Source organism: Strongylocentrotus purpuratus, unplaced genomic scaffold (assembly GCF_000002235.5).
Source record: "Strongylocentrotus purpuratus isolate Spur 01 unplaced genomic scaffold, Spur_5.0 spur5_contig_861, whole genome shotgun sequence".
Lineage (NCBI taxonomy): Eukaryota > Metazoa > Echinodermata > Echinoidea > Camarodonta > Strongylocentrotidae > Strongylocentrotus > Strongylocentrotus purpuratus.
The window spans coordinates 4,330,443-4,347,593 of NW_022145570.1; the positions used below are offsets into that span (position 1 = coordinate 4,330,443).

General features: G+C 40.0%; 1 protein-coding gene and 1 non-coding gene across 3 annotated transcripts; both read left to right on the forward strand.

The window, feature by feature from the left end:
* Positions 1-3,978: 3,978 nt before the first annotated feature.
* On the forward strand, positions 3,979-14,531 carry LOC105441002. Of its 2 annotated transcripts, none has more exons than XM_030999583.1 (3): positions 3,979-4,219; positions 4,972-5,646; positions 13,348-14,531. In XM_030999583.1, exons 2-3 carry the CDS (start codon positions 5,027-5,029, stop codon positions 13,475-13,477), a joined length of 750 nt encoding a protein of 249 aa, XP_030855443.1. In that variant the 5' UTR covers positions 3,979-4,219; positions 4,972-5,026; the 3' UTR covers positions 13,478-14,531. The 2 variants fall into 2 exon arrangements, with proteins under 2 accessions (XP_030855443.1, XP_011669979.1); XM_011671677.2 differs by lacking the exon at positions 13,348-14,531 and adding an exon at positions 6,201-6,908 and having other exon boundaries at positions 3,981-4,219.
* Positions 8,617-8,689, forward strand: TRNAA-AGC. Its single transcript has one exon. It is a non-coding gene; the product is annotated as a tRNA-Ala (tRNA).
* Positions 14,532-17,151: the final 2,620 nt, after the last annotated feature.

Genomic DNA, 17,151 nt, shown 5'->3' on the forward strand with positions numbered 1-17,151 from the left:
GCGTATTTGTATTTTGAAAATACATATACATGTTATTTAATTTCAAATATTTGCCTTTAAAAAGTTATACCTTAGTATTTTCATATTTTCATATTTTCATATTTTCATATATGTAGTATATTTACAATACAACTCGGCTGAGAATTTATTTATTGTTTTCCGATTTCGTCAAACTTTCACAATGTGCTTCTCTTATTTTTCTGCTTTATTTCAGAGCAATTTGCTTTTAAACTTTTTTTATATTCTAATCGCCTTAATATAAATGTAAATGTTTTCCTAAAAGATAATGAAAAACGTATTAACAAAAAATAGTTTTCTACTTAATACGTGTAGAAAAGGTACTGTAACGGGTACCAGGATCATTGTTACTATGGCATCCTAACTCTACACACAGTAGCTTCATTGTAACATTTTCCAGTACCATTTGTAGCGATTTTTGTTTTTAAAAGCACAATGCTTATATGCCTTACTGTCACTTCCAGGTTCAAGCCGCCATCAAGAAACGCAAATCGCTTTCCGCCAGCGAAAGTTCTTTCATCTTAGAAATTGCGGTGTATCTATTAATACTTTAGTTTACTTTTTGTTATTATTCACATATCATTCGATTATGTACAAATCTATATACTAGTCATAAGCCTATTAAAGGGAAAGTCCGTCCTGATATTAAGTTGGTTTTAATAGAAGCAGGCAGAGACATTAAGATGAAGAGATCAAATGAAAGTTTTTGATATTTTATGTACAGGGCAAATTGAAGAGAAGCTCGCAAGATACGTCACAGTGTTGCCAATTAGTAAATCATTGATCGCAACCTCAAAAGTTCATAACTTTCTTATTTTTTATCGGAATCTGCTCCAACTTTCTCTGAACTTTTCTTCTCATTTGTTCTGCTTCCATTCCCCATTAACATATTAATTTATATTTGATAATCGCAGGGGAGGGGAGAAGGGGCTCGAAGAAACGTTATGGGAATAGGGCTTGTGCCCTCATAATCCTCTAGACGGGATCTGTGATTTGAAATCTAATTCAACTCGATTTGTGAACAACTTGTATTTCTTTGAAATGGTTTTCCTCAACATGTTGTAATAAATGCATCTTGAACTTAATGAAAGGCGTATCTTGTTTCCTTCAATTACCATATTCACGTATGCTCAATCACTGCCAGATTGAAAGCCGGGGGGGGGGGGATGGGGTGAAAATCGGCCTATGTCCATGAACCACTCCCCCCCCCCCCTTTTTAGAACTAAATTTACATACCTTTAGTACACAAATGTTTCAAATTTAAAAATTTTCGACTATACAAAAAAAAAAACTGTAAATTTGATTCTCATTTGTTCTTTCTTTTATTGCTCGCTTTAATAGTTGTCAGAATATTTCGGAACCCCTCCCCCTTTAGAGAATCCTGACTCCGCCCTGTCTGTGTGGTGGTCTACCAATAATGCAATACGGAATGGTGCGTTGTGTATAGAATATCGACGTGCTATTGTCATGCTCGCTAGTCATCCAGGTTGGTTGCATGAGCTTCACCGTGAAACCATTCAAGCAACGGGCTGGAGCAGGGCAAATTCAGTGTTAAGGGCTGGTGTTATCACCACACCATTGTTTAGCACAACATCTTGTGGAACCAGCAACCTTGACATCTTGGCCAGTATGACGTCACACTTCGGTGCTCTATCATTTGTATGGTGGCCCTGAAGGGACATCACGAATAGACCAAATCGCGAATTATTCACGACGGAATTGGCGACGAAATTCACGATATCGTCAATTTCGTCGAGAATAATTGGCGATAAAATTCACGAAGACATTCACGCCTGCCTGGTTTCGTTTCCAATTACGTCGTCAATTTTATTTGTCCTTGCTTACGATTATGACGGGACGTTTTTATCATGATTTCTGTGAATATGGTAGGTTTTAACTTCATACTATGCTCTATTTGTATTTTATCTTTGACAAAATAAGGGTAAAGCACTAAGGGTAATTGTACAGCAGAAAAGTGAGAGAGAGAGAGAGAAGGAAAAGAAGGGAAATGGAAAGAGGAGAGAAAGTGAAAGAAAGAAGAAGAAGAAGAAAAGAAAAGAGGGAAGGAAGGAGATAGGGGCGAGAGGGCCTTTTCCCCTCCCCCCCCCCCCCGCAAAGAGAGAGAGAGAGAGAGAGATAGAGAGAGAAGGAAAAGAAGGGAAATGGAAAGAGGAGAGAAAGGGAAAGAAAGAAAGAAGAGGAAAAAGAAAAGGAGATCGGGGGAGGCCGAAAAGCCCTTGCCTCGACCCCCTGCAAACCTAAAAGAGAAAGAAGGAAGGGAAATGGAAGGGAAAGGGATAGAAAAGAAAAGGGGGAAAGAAGAAGATCGGGTGGGATGCGAGCCGGCCTTGCCCCCCCCCCCCCGCAAAAAAAGAGAGAGAAGGGATATTGAAAAAGGAGAGAACGAGAAAGAAAGAAAAGGAAGAAGAAAGGGGTGAAGGAGATCGGGGGCAACAGGGCCCCCCCCCCCCCGCAAAAGAGAGAGAGAGAGAGAGAAGGAAGGCAAAGGGAAGGAGGGGAAAGAAAAAAGGGGGAAAGAATGAGATTTGGGGGCCGAGCGGCCCTTGCCCCCCCCCCCCCCGCAAAAAGAGAGAGAGAGAGAGAGAGAGAGAGAGAGAGAGAGAAGGTAAAGAAGGGAAATGGAAAGAGGAGAGAACGGGAAAGAAAGAAGAGAAAGAAGATAATAAAAGGGGTAAGGAGATTGGGGGCGAAAAGGCCTCGCCCCCCCCCCCGCAAAGAGAGAGAGAGAGAGAGAGAGAGAGAGAGAGAGAGAAAGTTTGCAGGGGGAGGCAGGTGCCTTTCGACCTCCCCCCCGATATCCTTCTTTTCTTCTTCCTCTTCTTTATTTCCCTTTCTCCCCACTTTTCATTTCCCTTCTTTTCCCTCTCTCTCTCTATATTTTGCGGGGCGGGCGAGGCTTCTGCATAAGCATGTTTTGCCTGACTGTAAATTTAGGGATTTTTTTATTGTCCAACAATTAAACGAAAAAAAAGTATTATTTACAAACAGTGAGGAAAAATAAAAATCGATTTTTATCGACACCCCCTCCCACCGACCCCCGGGCTCGCCGTCCCTGAATACCACCACCATCATCAACAACAATAAAAACAAAACAATACTGATAATATTTGGCATATAAGTTATATCACTGTGTGTGAACGAAGATTTTTAGCTCTTTTTTACGCGCATGCACGATACCATAAACCATACGAGAAGTCTGCATAATTTTGGACTGATACTGATAGCGTAGAGACGGTACTGAGCGACGACGTCGACATCGAAGCCTTTCCCGATGTCGGATGTGAACTAAATTCAGGTGGAAAATGCAACATATGATTATGAGTAAAATTAGTAAACAATTGGGCTAAATTCCCTTATTTAGAATGGATATTAAACTGCTAAACAAATGGATACGGAAGTACACTAGCGCCCAGAAATCATGGTATAAACGTCTCGTCATAATCGTTTTCAAGGGGCTGGATTGTTTACCGCTAGACTAGGCAGGCCACGTTAGCAAGGACAAATAGAATTGACGACATAATTGGCGACGAAACCAATTATTGACGACGAAATTGACGATATCGTGAATTTCGTCGCCAATTTCGTCGTGAATAATTCGCGATTTCGTATATTGACGACGTCGTGAATTATATCGCCAATTATTCACGACGAAATTGACGATATCGTGAATTTCGTCGCCAATTTCGTCGTGAATAATTCGCGATTTCATATATTGACGACGTCGTGAATTTTATCGCCAATTATTCACGACGAAATTGACGATATCGTGAATTTCGTCGTGAATAATTCGCGATTTGGTCTGTTCGCGATGTCCCTTCAGGGCCACCATACATTTGTCCCTCCTTCCCAGCCCCGTTGGCGTTGTTGTCATTGTTTGTATAGAACTAATAGTAAACAAATGCATGCATCGTCTGGTACAAAATGATGACATCATACTACGTAACTGTGCATACATGGCGTCGAAATAAGAGGAAGAAGTACATTTATATAGCAGGCCAAAGTACAGCAGTAACTGATGTACTCACTATTATTTGTACGCGGCATACATTAGACTATAAACATCTTAAAGCTGGACTCATTTTACCATCGCTTATTCCCCTCACCCCGGAAGAAAAATGAACCAAACGTAGATCAAACAGGAGCTGAGGCCGGACAAACCATCACGGAAGTATCCTATCTTGTAAGTACTAATTTTCCTATTCATTAAGGGGTATTTTAGTGAGCTCGAAGGCATGCTTGCTCATAAACAAATCTTATACACGCATTAGATACAAGTATCTACCAGCACTGTTGCAATTTCTTTTCGCCATAATTGCCCTAAAGTATGGAACACATTATCCACATTCTTTACAATCAATTCAATTCACCAATTCGTAAAGTCAAGCAGCACTTCTTGTCATTGTATAAACCCTTATTGTGCATACCGGAATTAGATATTTTACTGAGGTATTCTTCAATGTATTATCTTTCAACTGGGCAAGAAGAAAAAAAATAGAATCACCAAAAAGGACTTGTGGCGCCCTTTGATTCCTCAGAGACGGTATATGAATCTAGATTATTATTATTTTTAAGATGCACCCCCCCCCCCCATTATTTCCTTTTCTCCCTGGAATATGTGTCTGGAAACCTGCTATAAGTCCTTCCAGATTTACCGAGAGGGGCAGGAGGTGCACATGATAGTATAGGACCCACCACCCCCCCCCCCCCCATTAATCCCATCCACCCATGAAGATTTGTCGCAGGGGTGGGGGAGGGTAATACGAGTATCAATTTATTTACATAAACTAGTTGTTTTTTGGTCTTCCGAAATCGGACCTGCCAAAAAAAAAAAAGAAGCTTAATGACCAGGATATCCTAACCATATTAGCAAAGAAAACAGATATTCGAATTTTCAACTCTAATTTCTATACTCTTCAATACCTTTCCTTTCAGCGTACTGTAATTGAGTTTTCGGTCACAGCCTCGCTAGAAATATAACACCAACGATATGGGTGTCGGTGAGCGAAGAGGAGGACGTCGAGCTGGAGGTCGTCGACGTGCAAATCATCGTCGTAATCACCGCAATAATCGACATAACCGTCGCCGTCGACGTCATCATGGCGGTGGTGCCATCTTCGCTGTTCGATGGGGGAATCGAACTGGTACTGCTGGCACGAGTGGGGAAACTGGAGCGGCCGTCACTCCGAGGTCCTATCCCCTACTGGTGATATTTTCCGTGATCGCCTTTGTCGGCATCTGCATGGGCATGACGATGTTGACTGTTGGAGGATGGAATGATTCTTCCGTCGGCATTGCCGGTATCGTCATCCTCAGCATTAGCTCCTTGATCGCTGTAATTGTCGGCGTTATGCGATGTCACTTGATGAAGAAATATCAGACTTCAGACGCCCAAGAGCATGCAGGAGAGTTGGAGGCTGGGACAGTGAACCCTAATATGATAGCCTCCAATGAGACTTTGGAAGGAGAAGGCGCCACAGTTTCACAAGCTAATGAGACGACATCCTATATCGTCCAAACAGGTGCGCCGCCGTCTGTAGGAGTTGCCATGGGAACGCAGCCCGGGTATCCATTAGGCCCCGCCCAGCCTTATCCACCATATGCAACTAAGTAAGTATAAGCTCTGTTTCACGGGAAGGTATTATCAATGGGAAATTTAGAGCATAACTGGCAATGAGGATCAATATAGCATTAATTTTATGAAATAAGTAGATTGGGTCTAAGCGCCGAACACAGATCTTACATTTCGACATCCTTGCGGTCAGGGGCACATTTAGCTCCGATTGAAGTGAGGAAATTATAGGTTAGGGAGAGAAACAGAGAGAGAGAGAGAGAGAGAGAGAGGAAGACAGAGAGAAAGAGAGAGATAGAGAGAGAGAGAGAGAGAGAGAGAGAGAGGGGGGAAGGGGAATACAGAGAGAGAGAGAGAGAGAGAGAGAGAGAGAGAGAGAAGGGGATTACCTGACACCTTCTTAGACCCTGAGCCGAACGGTGGTTCCATAGCTGTCTTGTTTTTCAATCATCTTTTTAGCCCCCCCCCCCCCCACACACACACACACCTACCCCACCCCATTAAATGACAGGACATACGTTTGTAAAGTCATAACCACACTGACTACAATCTTCTGTATTGTGTTATTTCATGTTTTTCTTCTTCAATAAAGCTACCTAGGGGCAACTTTATATCCTCCCGACCCAAGCGGACCTCCTCAGTACCCACCCGCTGCCAACTCAACAGCTACACCTATGCCTTACCCCCAACCGGGAGCGCTTCCAGTGAACTACGCAGCCCCTGGTCAACCATCCAATGGGGGCGTGGTCGATCCGACATCGGAGGGGGAAATTGTACCCCCGCCCCCATCCTATGATGACGTCATCGCCGGTAATGTGAAATATGACGAGGAAAATGGACAGTCCTAAAACTATTCCCGATGCTTTTACTCTAGACCTTATCTGGCGATGTCATTTTACAAATATAATTATCTTTTATATAGACACATCATGATTATTTTTTTCAGTAGTATGTCGAAATATTTATTGTAATAATATAATAATATTTTATGAAATGCCAGTTGCACAAAATTGTTTCAATTACACCATCCAAAGACATTCAAACAAAATAAATGCCCACGTGCGGCAGTCTACACAAGATCTAGAACCATGAGAATATAATAATTTGATGGTTTGTGCGTGGCTGTCATTGGGGACTTTTAGATTCGCACCAAGACAATAGGTCTATGCTACGATCGACGTCCTTTTAATGCACTGCTGTGAATGGACGTCACCCGTATCAGTCCACGCAAATCTAAAAGTCCCTATTATCTGAAGGTCGTCTATTGTATTGTACATTTGATTGGCATTGGTTGATAACGCTTCGCACACAATCTGAGGGGCCATGATCAAAACTGACAAATTTGATGATAAAATATCGCAATTTTCTCAGGAAAATCCAATGTAACGGTATACGTGAAGCACGCAAAATCAAAACAACAATAAACCCCCTCCACAAATAGAGTAAGCATTCATGCGTGCACGCAATGCGCATCGCACAATAGGCATAAACAATTAGCTTGTGTACTTATGCACGAAAATGTGTCCGTGGCACGCGAGCGGATGAGAGTTTATGTGTCCATGGCAAGTCAACAGAAACCCGATTATGTGTGCGTGGCACGCCAGCGCATGCACAGAACAGTGTTCTTGGCACGATAAGAGTTAGTGGGTGGTATTCTCAGAAGTTAAGTTGGGACTAAGTCCAGACTAAACAATAATTTTAGTTCACACTTCTATGGAATGCTAGGTTTCATCTTCCTCCTTCAATATTCATGACAAAGATAATCTACCAAAGACTTTGTTGAAATTCAGGTCATACTCATATTATCTTTTTCTTCCCATTTCATTGCAAAATTTATTTTTTGGACACTTTTCATTGAAGGATTAAAATAATCTGTACAGGGTAAATTAGTTTGCAACAGGCACTCCATAAAAGTGTGAACTAACTAAGTACGCGCTAACTTAGTACGCGCTACCGGAATACCACCCAGTGACCCGTATTCTCAAAACCTTTCTCAAAACTTATCTGTTTCGTTTTTGAAATTGTTTACATTGCAATTAATTAATGTATTATAATTGAGTATGTTACTCTTATTGATTTTTCACGAATATTTGCTATTTGTATTAACTTTGCTCTTAATGAATTACTATTTTTAGCTGCATGTCTGTAGTTTAAGGTTTTTGTATTTCGTTCTTGTAACTAGTTAAATATATATTTATTGTATACATAGATAAATGCATCATAATTATATAAACCTAGCGTCGTATGTATTATTTTCATCTTGATATAAATTATGAACATTGGAGAACGTTGTCCTTAATTTAAATACATTTCAATTAAGTCATTATACAAACTTTATATTTTTATGACAACTTTGTATTAAATGCACTATTGAACATCAAGGGAATTATTTCCGCATTTCATTACACTACGTACGTGACTGATCCATAGTTGCAGCGTATTCCGATCCGACAGCGAATTTTGAGATCGCGATATCTCCGGAATTCTTGTTCAAAAACTTTGCCGTCCATTTGATAATGATTAAACTACCGGTACATAGATTTCTGTAGAATATGAGAAATCATGGATCAAATATATCACATTCAGATGACACCCTCTCCGGCAATCAGAAAAGGGATGGAATGGGTGAAATGGACACAATGTGCTGAAATACTGTGATGAGGACAAACTTACCAACCGGCTCTTCAAGGACACCTTGAGCTTTAAGTTGTCTTATTATTACCTCAGGCATTTGACAGGCTTTGCATGGCCCTGTCAGGGTCTGTGAGGGCTGTAGGTCTGCATGTAGGGCAGGGATACAATTATGATCGATTGACCCGGACAGATTCCAGCCAGATTCTTCTTGAATTTATTCATGGCTTGCAACTGAGGAAAAAAGAATAATTGCTAAAAAGCCAACCTGTTGTAATATACACATGTACATTGTAGCTCCAAAGGGGTATTTTTAAGTTGTGGTTTTCATATTAGATTATATAATATGGGGCCACTTCACAAGGTGTATGTGCTTCGGGGAGCTAGCTCAGATGGTAGAGCGCTCGCTTAGCATGCGAGAGGTACTGGGATCGATGCCCGGGTTCTCCAAGTTGAACGCTTTTTATTTCAATTAAACTTAATGATGAATATTAAAGATAAACTTCAGTACTGGTAATGCGATTGCATTGTGAAAGAAAAGGTGTGGAAAGGATCAGAAACAGTTGATCATGTAGCATGTAAGTATTGGTGTGCACTGCAAGGTTCCGGAGTCATCAAAATCATAATAAATTTGACCGAGTCTTGGTAAAGTAACAACATAGAAAGCTATATATGGGACAACACACATGGTGTCGGGGCTAGAACTACCTTGATTTCCTTGTCTTTCTATGCTCATTATTCAGCCAGTATCTTCCAAAATTGTTTGGCACATGTCATTTATTTGTAATCTTGAACATTCAGTGTAAGTTTCGTTTGATTCTGTGAGAATTTTTTTTTTTTTTTTTTACCAGTACTGAGTTTATCTTTAATAAACAACCTTTTTTAGATGTGTTTCATAGATATTTATGGGTTAAATTCCGAAAACAATGTTACCAATTATATTTAGGAAAACGATGTTAGGTTTTATAACAAACTGATATTGGTATAAAACACAACAAACTAATATGAACTTTAGGCATATTATACACGCGAACGTAGCCATGCTTCGCGCAGATATTAACTAATGACTTGTCCCAATTTATTTGTTAATATGAGATTCTGCTCCTCTTTGTAGATAAGGACCGGGCATGGCTTCATCATGAGTGCTTTTACATGTACATGAACCTTTTTAAAATAAATATATTATGCTGGATTTCGACCCACATTGCAGAACCTAAAATGATAGGCTGATCATCCCCAATACGCTTGCGGTTCACAGTGTGCACTTCGTCCTTATTCCTGTATCCATCGTTACCGTCACCGCCATTTTCGTATGGCCAGCACCTCTTCAAACCTTTAGGAAGGCCCCTAGCATTTTCTGAATACCATTCTGCCGCTCTTTTCAGAAGTGTTTTTACACTAACCTTTTCATGCACTATGGCTTAATATAAAGAAGCATGCTAAGAATTTTTGAAAATAAGCTGAATTCCGACTCAGTTTTGCACAACCCAAATATCAGAATACGCCCCCCCCCCCTGGATCCGCCACTGCATAATGATGACATTATACTACGTATTAACTGTGCATATATACCTTCAAAAGAGGAAGAAGTACACTAGCAGGCCGAAGTACAGCAGAAATCTACATGTAAATGATTTACTCGCTATTATACGAGGCATACATTAGGTTATACAAATCTAGCTACTGCATCTGTATTATTACTGCTCTAATTTAGCCATCGCCCCTCCCCCCCCCCTCCGAAAAAGGGAAAAAGAGCAAAAATAGGACAACGGGGGACTGAGGCCGGACAAACCATCACGGAAGTATCCTGTCTTGTAAGTAATTATTATGCTATTCATCTAGAGGTATATTGTGGAGCTCTAAGGCATTGCTCATAGACAATTTGATATTGGATATTATCATCTATACTGTTGCAATTTCTCTTTCCCATAATGGCGCTAAAGTTTGTAACACATTTACACATTCTTTACAATCAATTAAATTCACTAAATTGTTTAAAAGAAAGCTTAAGCAGCATTTCTTTTCATTGTATAGTTCTTCTTAAATGATATATTTCGTCGCTGTTTTCACGAAGTGACGGTAGTGAAGAAAAAAATTGCATTCACTTTGCGTTACGATTTTCCTCGCTACCGTCACTTCGTGAAAACAAGGACGATTTTATGCGTTGTTTATCCCTATACTCTTTTCCAGCATACTGAGATCCTTATTGTGTATTATATTGTGACGCGCTCAGGGTGCGCCCATTCATCAAGGCCCTGTGGCTTTTACAGATACACCTTTTTTCATTCCACATGTTCAGTAGATTTAAACATGTTTTCTTTGTCTTTTGTTTTTCCAATGTATACAATGTATTTTTCTTTGCCTACGCTTTACAACAATGTATAATGTCATTTGTTACTGTGATTGGAAACAAATAGGGTTGATTCGACTTGTTTTGATTCATTTATTTAACTAAGACCAGCATTTTGAAAACCGTTCTGAAAAAGTTTATGCAAAACAAAATTTAATAGAAAATCGGACGTAGGTGAAACATATTTGGTTAAATGGCAGATGAACTTGCGGGATCCTGTATCTATTTCCTGCATGTACCTCGATTAAAATCATTAATAATCTATACAATTTTGTTTAGGTGAGACTGGATTCTTTTTAATTTTCTCTTTAAAATTTGCCTTAAGCCCCCCCCCCCCCTCTAGAACCTTTACTAGTAAATGATTTGAAATTCGAAATGATAACAACAACGTAAGCCAATAACACCCCACTACCTAACGTTATCACGTTTAAAATGACAACAGTTTTATTATAATAATCTATTGATTTTTAGGCATGACATCCATGGCGTTAATTCTATTCCTGAACAATAACAAATCATTGATCTATCCCAAATCTCGTTGTTCCTGATTCATTTTGGAAGTTTAGTTTCAACCATTGATTATGACATTATAATATCATTTGGATAGAGATGGTTCCTCAATAGCCAAGCAAATGACAATGTGATTATTATCAGGTCGACCGTTGCTCTTACCGGTAAGTGTTTACAATTGTTGGTATGCAAAAGATAACGATAATAACTTACTCATCGTGTTTAAAACAATGACTCTTTAACGTAGCGTCGACTCAGTCTATAGTTCATACTCGGATGAGATATTTACATGTATTTACAAAGGAGAGAAAATGTTGAAAGGTGCTCAAGGATCAGTCATAATTATACTACCCCTAAAATATCATTTCGGAAGAGGTGCCGCAGTCGAGTGGTCTAAGCACTTGATTTGAAATTCTAAGGCCGTTGGTTCGAACCCCGACACGCCGAACTATAAGCGCTAATGCCTCAGTCACACCTTTGCGTATTGGCTTGCGTATTGCTGCGTATTTATGGCAAGCCGTTCTAACATTTATTCCTTGATATCAAGAATTCGATTTCTTGATATCAAGAATTACCATTGCTTTACAACAGAAAATTACTTCTTGATATCAAGAATTCTTTTCTTGATATCAACAAATATGAATAAATGTTAAAACAGCTTGCCATAAATACGCAAAAATACGCAAGCCAAATACGCAAAGGTGTGACTGAGGCATACGAGGCGATTTTTCGTATTCAGCGCTTTATAAACTGATCTAGATTTTTTTTTTTAAAGATGCAACGTCATCCCCCCCCCCTATTATTCTCTTTTCTCCCTGAAATATATGTCTGGAAACCGACTAGTCCTTCCAGAATTGCAGAGGTGGAAGGAGCTGAAATGATATAGGACCTCACCCCGTCTCCCCCCCCCCCCAGTGAGCCAATCCAACCACAAAGACTCGTCGCAGGGGTGGGGGAGGGGGGGATACGAGGATCTATTTTACATGAACGAGTTTGTTTTTTTGTGCTTCCGAAATCGGAACTGTCAAAAAAAGAAGAGCAAAATTTTGACTTGACATAATTAAAACATTTAATTTTTTTAGAATTAATCAGCATATCATATATTAGCAAAGAAAACAGACATTCAAATAATTATCTTCAATTCTTATACTCTTCAATACCTTTCCTTTCAGCGTACTGTAAATGGGTTTTCGGTCACAGCCTCGCTAGAAATATAACACCAACGATATGGGTGTCGGTGAGCGAAGAGGAGGACGCCGAGCTGGAGGTCATTGACGTGCGCATCATCGCCATAATCACCACCATAATCGATATAACTATTACCGTCATCGTCATCATGTCAATGGGGCAGGCTGCAATGGGGCCATCTTCGATGTTTGATCCTGAATTCGGAAATAGTACTATCGGCACGAGAAGTGAAACTGGACCGGCCGTCTCTTCTCGCCCTGGGATATTCTCCTTGATCGCCTTTGTCGGCATCGGCATAGGCATGACGATGTCGACTGTTGGAGGATGGACTGATTCTTCCGTCGGCAAAGCCGGTATCGCCATCTCTATCATTAGCTTCTTTATGTTTGTGATTTCCGGCTGTATGCGAGTGAGCTCGATGAATACATTTCAGTCTCCAGACTTACAAGAGTATGCAGAAGATTTGGATGTTGGGACAGGGACTTTGGAAGGAGGAAGCGCCACACTTTCACAAGCTGATGAGACGACATCCTATATCGTCCAAACAGGTGCGCTGCAGCCTGGACGGGTTACCATGGGAACACAGCCCGGGTATCCAAGAGGCCTCACACAGCCTTATCCACCACATGCAAATGAGTAAGTATAAGCTCCGTTCCACCAAGAGGGACTATTAAGCATAAGCATAACCGGCAATGATGATTAATATTGTAGTATTCATTTTGTGAAATTATAGTAGATTGGGTCTGACTGGCAAACAGAAATCTTACATTTCAACATCCTTACGGTCAGGGGCACATTGAGTTCCGATTGAAATTATAGGAGAGGGAGGGAGAGAGAGAGAGAGAGAGAGAGATGACGTGACAGTGACACCTTCCTAGACCCTTAGTCGAACGGTGGTTCCCTGGGTGTCTTGTATTTCAATCACCTTTTAAAGCCGCCCCCCCCACGAACACACACAAACTCACCTCATTAAATGACATAACATACGCTTTGAAACTCATAACCACACTGACTACAATCTTCTGATTTTCTGATTTCAATTTTTTCTTCTTCAATAAAGCTACCTAGGGGCAGCTTATCCTCCCAACCCTGCACAACCATCAAATGTGGGCGTGGTCGACCCGCCATCAGAGGGAGAAAGTGTACCCCCGCCCCCATCCTATGATGACGTCATCGCTGGTAATGTGTAATATGACGAGGGAAATGGACAGTCCTAAAATGATGACCGATGCTAAATGCTGACGTCTCAACACGGCCCTGATTGAAACCAGTCTGCGAACTGTTTCGGGCTTTTACCGTGTATAAATAAAATAAACTCAACTTAACGCTAGACTCGATCTGGCGATGTCATTTTAAAAATATTTATCTTCTTAATAAACACATCATGATTACTTTTTTCAGTAGTATGCTGAAATGAATATCATAATAATAACATATTGATAATGTATCAAATGTCAGTTGCACACGAGGCGTTATTTTAATCACACCATTCAAAGAAGTTCAAAAAGTAAAATTCAAATTGACTCTTGGGCTAATTTCTCGAAAGTTTATGCGATCGTGTTCACAAAACATATTATAATTGCTACCCACTAGAACCGTGTTGGCGATGCCCAACATCTTTGGCGGATCGTATACAGCTCTAATTTTGAGTGCACCCCTCACCACCCCCACGCCCATCGACCCCTTTGTATACAGACTCAGGTAGTAAGGATTGCAAATGCCAGTGCTTACAGAGTCGTGGCGATTTATAGGACTTGATTGACCCCATATCATTCTCGTTTTGTTGACGTAATGTGAATTTACACCATACATCGAATTTAATATTTTTACGACTGAACAAAGGCAGGAAGTTTAACTCGTGCTTTTTTAGCTCAGGCCTACATATCTTTAAAATACTAAGTATGATTTTCTTTGTATACTATGTTTATCATATTCATTGGTATGTATTAATCATTGGGTATTTTTGTAGTCACGCTTGGTATTACCTATTTTCGTGTCGCGGATTATTTCGTTTTGTTTCAGAAAAAAAGTATCGAATTTACTTAATACCCTGTATTTTTACTCCTGTAAATACCCTGTATGATGTAATAAAGGCTCTCTGAAATGCATGCTCATGTTATTCAACCTTGTATTCAAACTTTAATTCGAATTTGTTATCATGGTTATGATTGTTGTGGAGTAAATGTTGATTGGGCCTATCTTATTAGAAAGTTATAAATGAGAAATGAATTATATAAAAACATAGCGTCGTATGCATTATCTTCATCTTGATACAAATTATATCCATTGAGAAAGTTTTTGCCATTAAATTCAAATCGGTTTAATTTTCCAGAAAAAGTATTTCTATGAAGTCATTACACAAACTTTTTATTTGTTCGTGACAATTTTGTATTAAATGCACTTTTCGAACATCGAAGTAATCATTTCCGCATTTCATTACACGTACGTGACTGGTCCATAATCATCTATAATAATAATACGAGAAGGCTCCGCGGGGGGGGGGGGGGGGGCATGACGTCTCCGCCGGCCTTTGTATTCTATTGTTTTTTAATGAGATCGCCGACCGAAGTTGGTGCAGCTATCTCCTCCTGAACCCTCCCCTCGGGGTACCCGTGCCCGGTGCCATCGTCCGCGGGAGAGTCTACTCTGTGGAATTGGCTATACTCTGCCCGAGGTCCTCCTCCGTGTCGACGTCCAGGGCGAAAACAGACGCGACATGCATAATGCAGGCTATGCGTGACGACAGAGATACCTCATGGATATTCAACATTACATCCGTAGACACACGACCGATGACTATCCGTATAATATTGTATACACAAAAATCGGTCGTAAAAAAACTCGAACCATATTCCATACCTTACCTGGCTTACCATGTCGCACGCAAGTACGCCAAAACACGTGCATTTTCGCAGTTGCGAGATCGAGACGGAGCGTAGGGCTCGAGTTTTTGGCGGTCGATTTTGATTTGGTAGAAGCTGAATCTAGACCATGAACCACTAAACATCGCGAAACTGCAATCAATTTCCATCACGAATTCACGATTGCTGCAATATTATAAAGTTTCCATAAATAGAAGTATGAAATTAAAGCCTATTTTGTGATGTTCTCGCCATGTTTACGTAATTTTGATAATCATTTCTTCAAAGTAAAGAAAATCAGACAAAATCACTGTAACTGACACGCATACAAATACAATACAGTGCATTGCCACTGTGTGAGATGAGCTGAGTTGCAGTTGAAAGTGTGTGAGTTGAATTCGAGTCGAAGAGATTTGACACTTTGAAATTGTTATCTGTTGGTTTGCATCATTATTGCCGCGATTTCAATATAGTTTCGTGAATAGATTTACGAAACCTGAGCTTAGAATTAGTAAAAGTATTACTAGACTCTAATGTCTACGTTTTTAAAAGACTGTTTGATTTTCCTGTGAAAATTTTACTCTGAAAAATGATTATCGAAATTCATGGTCAGAAATAATCACAATCTAGGGTCTATTATGTTACAGTTCTTGCATCAAATCAATGCATGAAAACTTAGTTATTGAACTAGAATTTTTTTTTTTTTTTTTAAATAGGCAATTATGAAGTAGGAAGCCTGAAACCTAATAGCCTACTAAACAAATCTCAACAAAGTGTAGGCCTATCCTTATATGAATTAATGAAAAAGTAGCCCCAGAAAAAAGAGCCCCCGAAGATTTCCCTAAAATTTGAAATGGAGCCCCCGAAATGAAAAACTTAATTTTTTGCCTGCGCACCCCCTCTAGAATCCCGCGGATTTCCGCGGGTCCTGAGTAGAGTGTATATATAATATAGGCGTGGGGTCCACGGGTTTCAAGGGGCCATAAACCCCCAAAAGCTCGGGGGTTACGTTTTTTAAAGTTGGGGGGGGGGGAGAGATCAGATCGCAGCGAGTTGAGTGTATATATAATATAGGCGTGGGGTCCACGGGTTTCAAGGGGCCATAAACCCCCGAAAGCTCGGGGGTTTTAGGCGTATAGGGTCAGATGAGCATATTTTTAATACTTTATTTGTGACACTTGCGGGTCACTAATTGGCGTGGGGTCAATACGTAGAGTTGCGTAGTGTTGCGTAACAACTACGCTGGCCTACGTTACTATATGCTGAGGGACGGAAAGGGGTACGCAAGATGAACGAAAACAATTCAACCTGTTTAATTTTTTTCGCCAGCCTACGCATAACCTACGCAGGGACTATTTCCCCATTAATACGCAGCCTAATTTCTGCGTAGTCGGTACGCCACACTACAAAACTCTACGCAGTTCCAGTGGCTTAAAGAATAACTACCGGTACAGTTGGATCGTTTTTTTAATTTTTATATAAGGCCAAATTAAAAAAAAAACATGTTTAGCTTCCTGTTTTTTCGAAAAATGGGAAGGAGGAGGCCCTTTTTTTTTCTTTTTTTTTTTCTTTCAAAATGGCCGCTCCGTACATTTTTCCTTACATTCAGGCTATTTTTCAAGATGGCGGCCGACAATTTTTTTTTTTCTTTTTTAAAATCAGAAATACATTTTAGCAGTGCTTTTCATGTTTTTTTTCTTTCAAAAAAAAAAAAAAAAAAAAAAAAAAAAAAAAAAAAAAATAGGAGGCGGCCCCCAAAAAGGAAGCAGGCGGGGACGCTGTTTTTTTTTTCTTTCAAAAAAAAAAAAAAAAAAAAAAAACTTTTCAAAAAATTTCAAAAAAAAAAATAGGAGGTGGCCCCCAAAAAGGAAGCGGGCGGGGACGCTTAACATGTATATTTCTTAATGGCCTGAATGGCAAATAAAGTTCTTGGTGGTTTTAATTTAGACAGTCTCTATATATCTATTTACACCCCCCGCCCCCCTCTAGGATCCCGCTGATTT

Excerpts from the sequence above, each read along its gene's own strand:
- LOC105441002 (XM_011671677.2), top strand. The coding sequence starts at position 5,027 with ATGGGTGTCGGTGAGCGAAGAGGAGGACGTCGAGCTGGAGGTCGTCGA. Across the intron at positions 5,647-6,200 it reads TATCCACCATATGCAACTAA|CTACCTAGGGGCAACTTTAT; the intron begins GTAAGTATAAGC and ends TCTTCAATAAAG.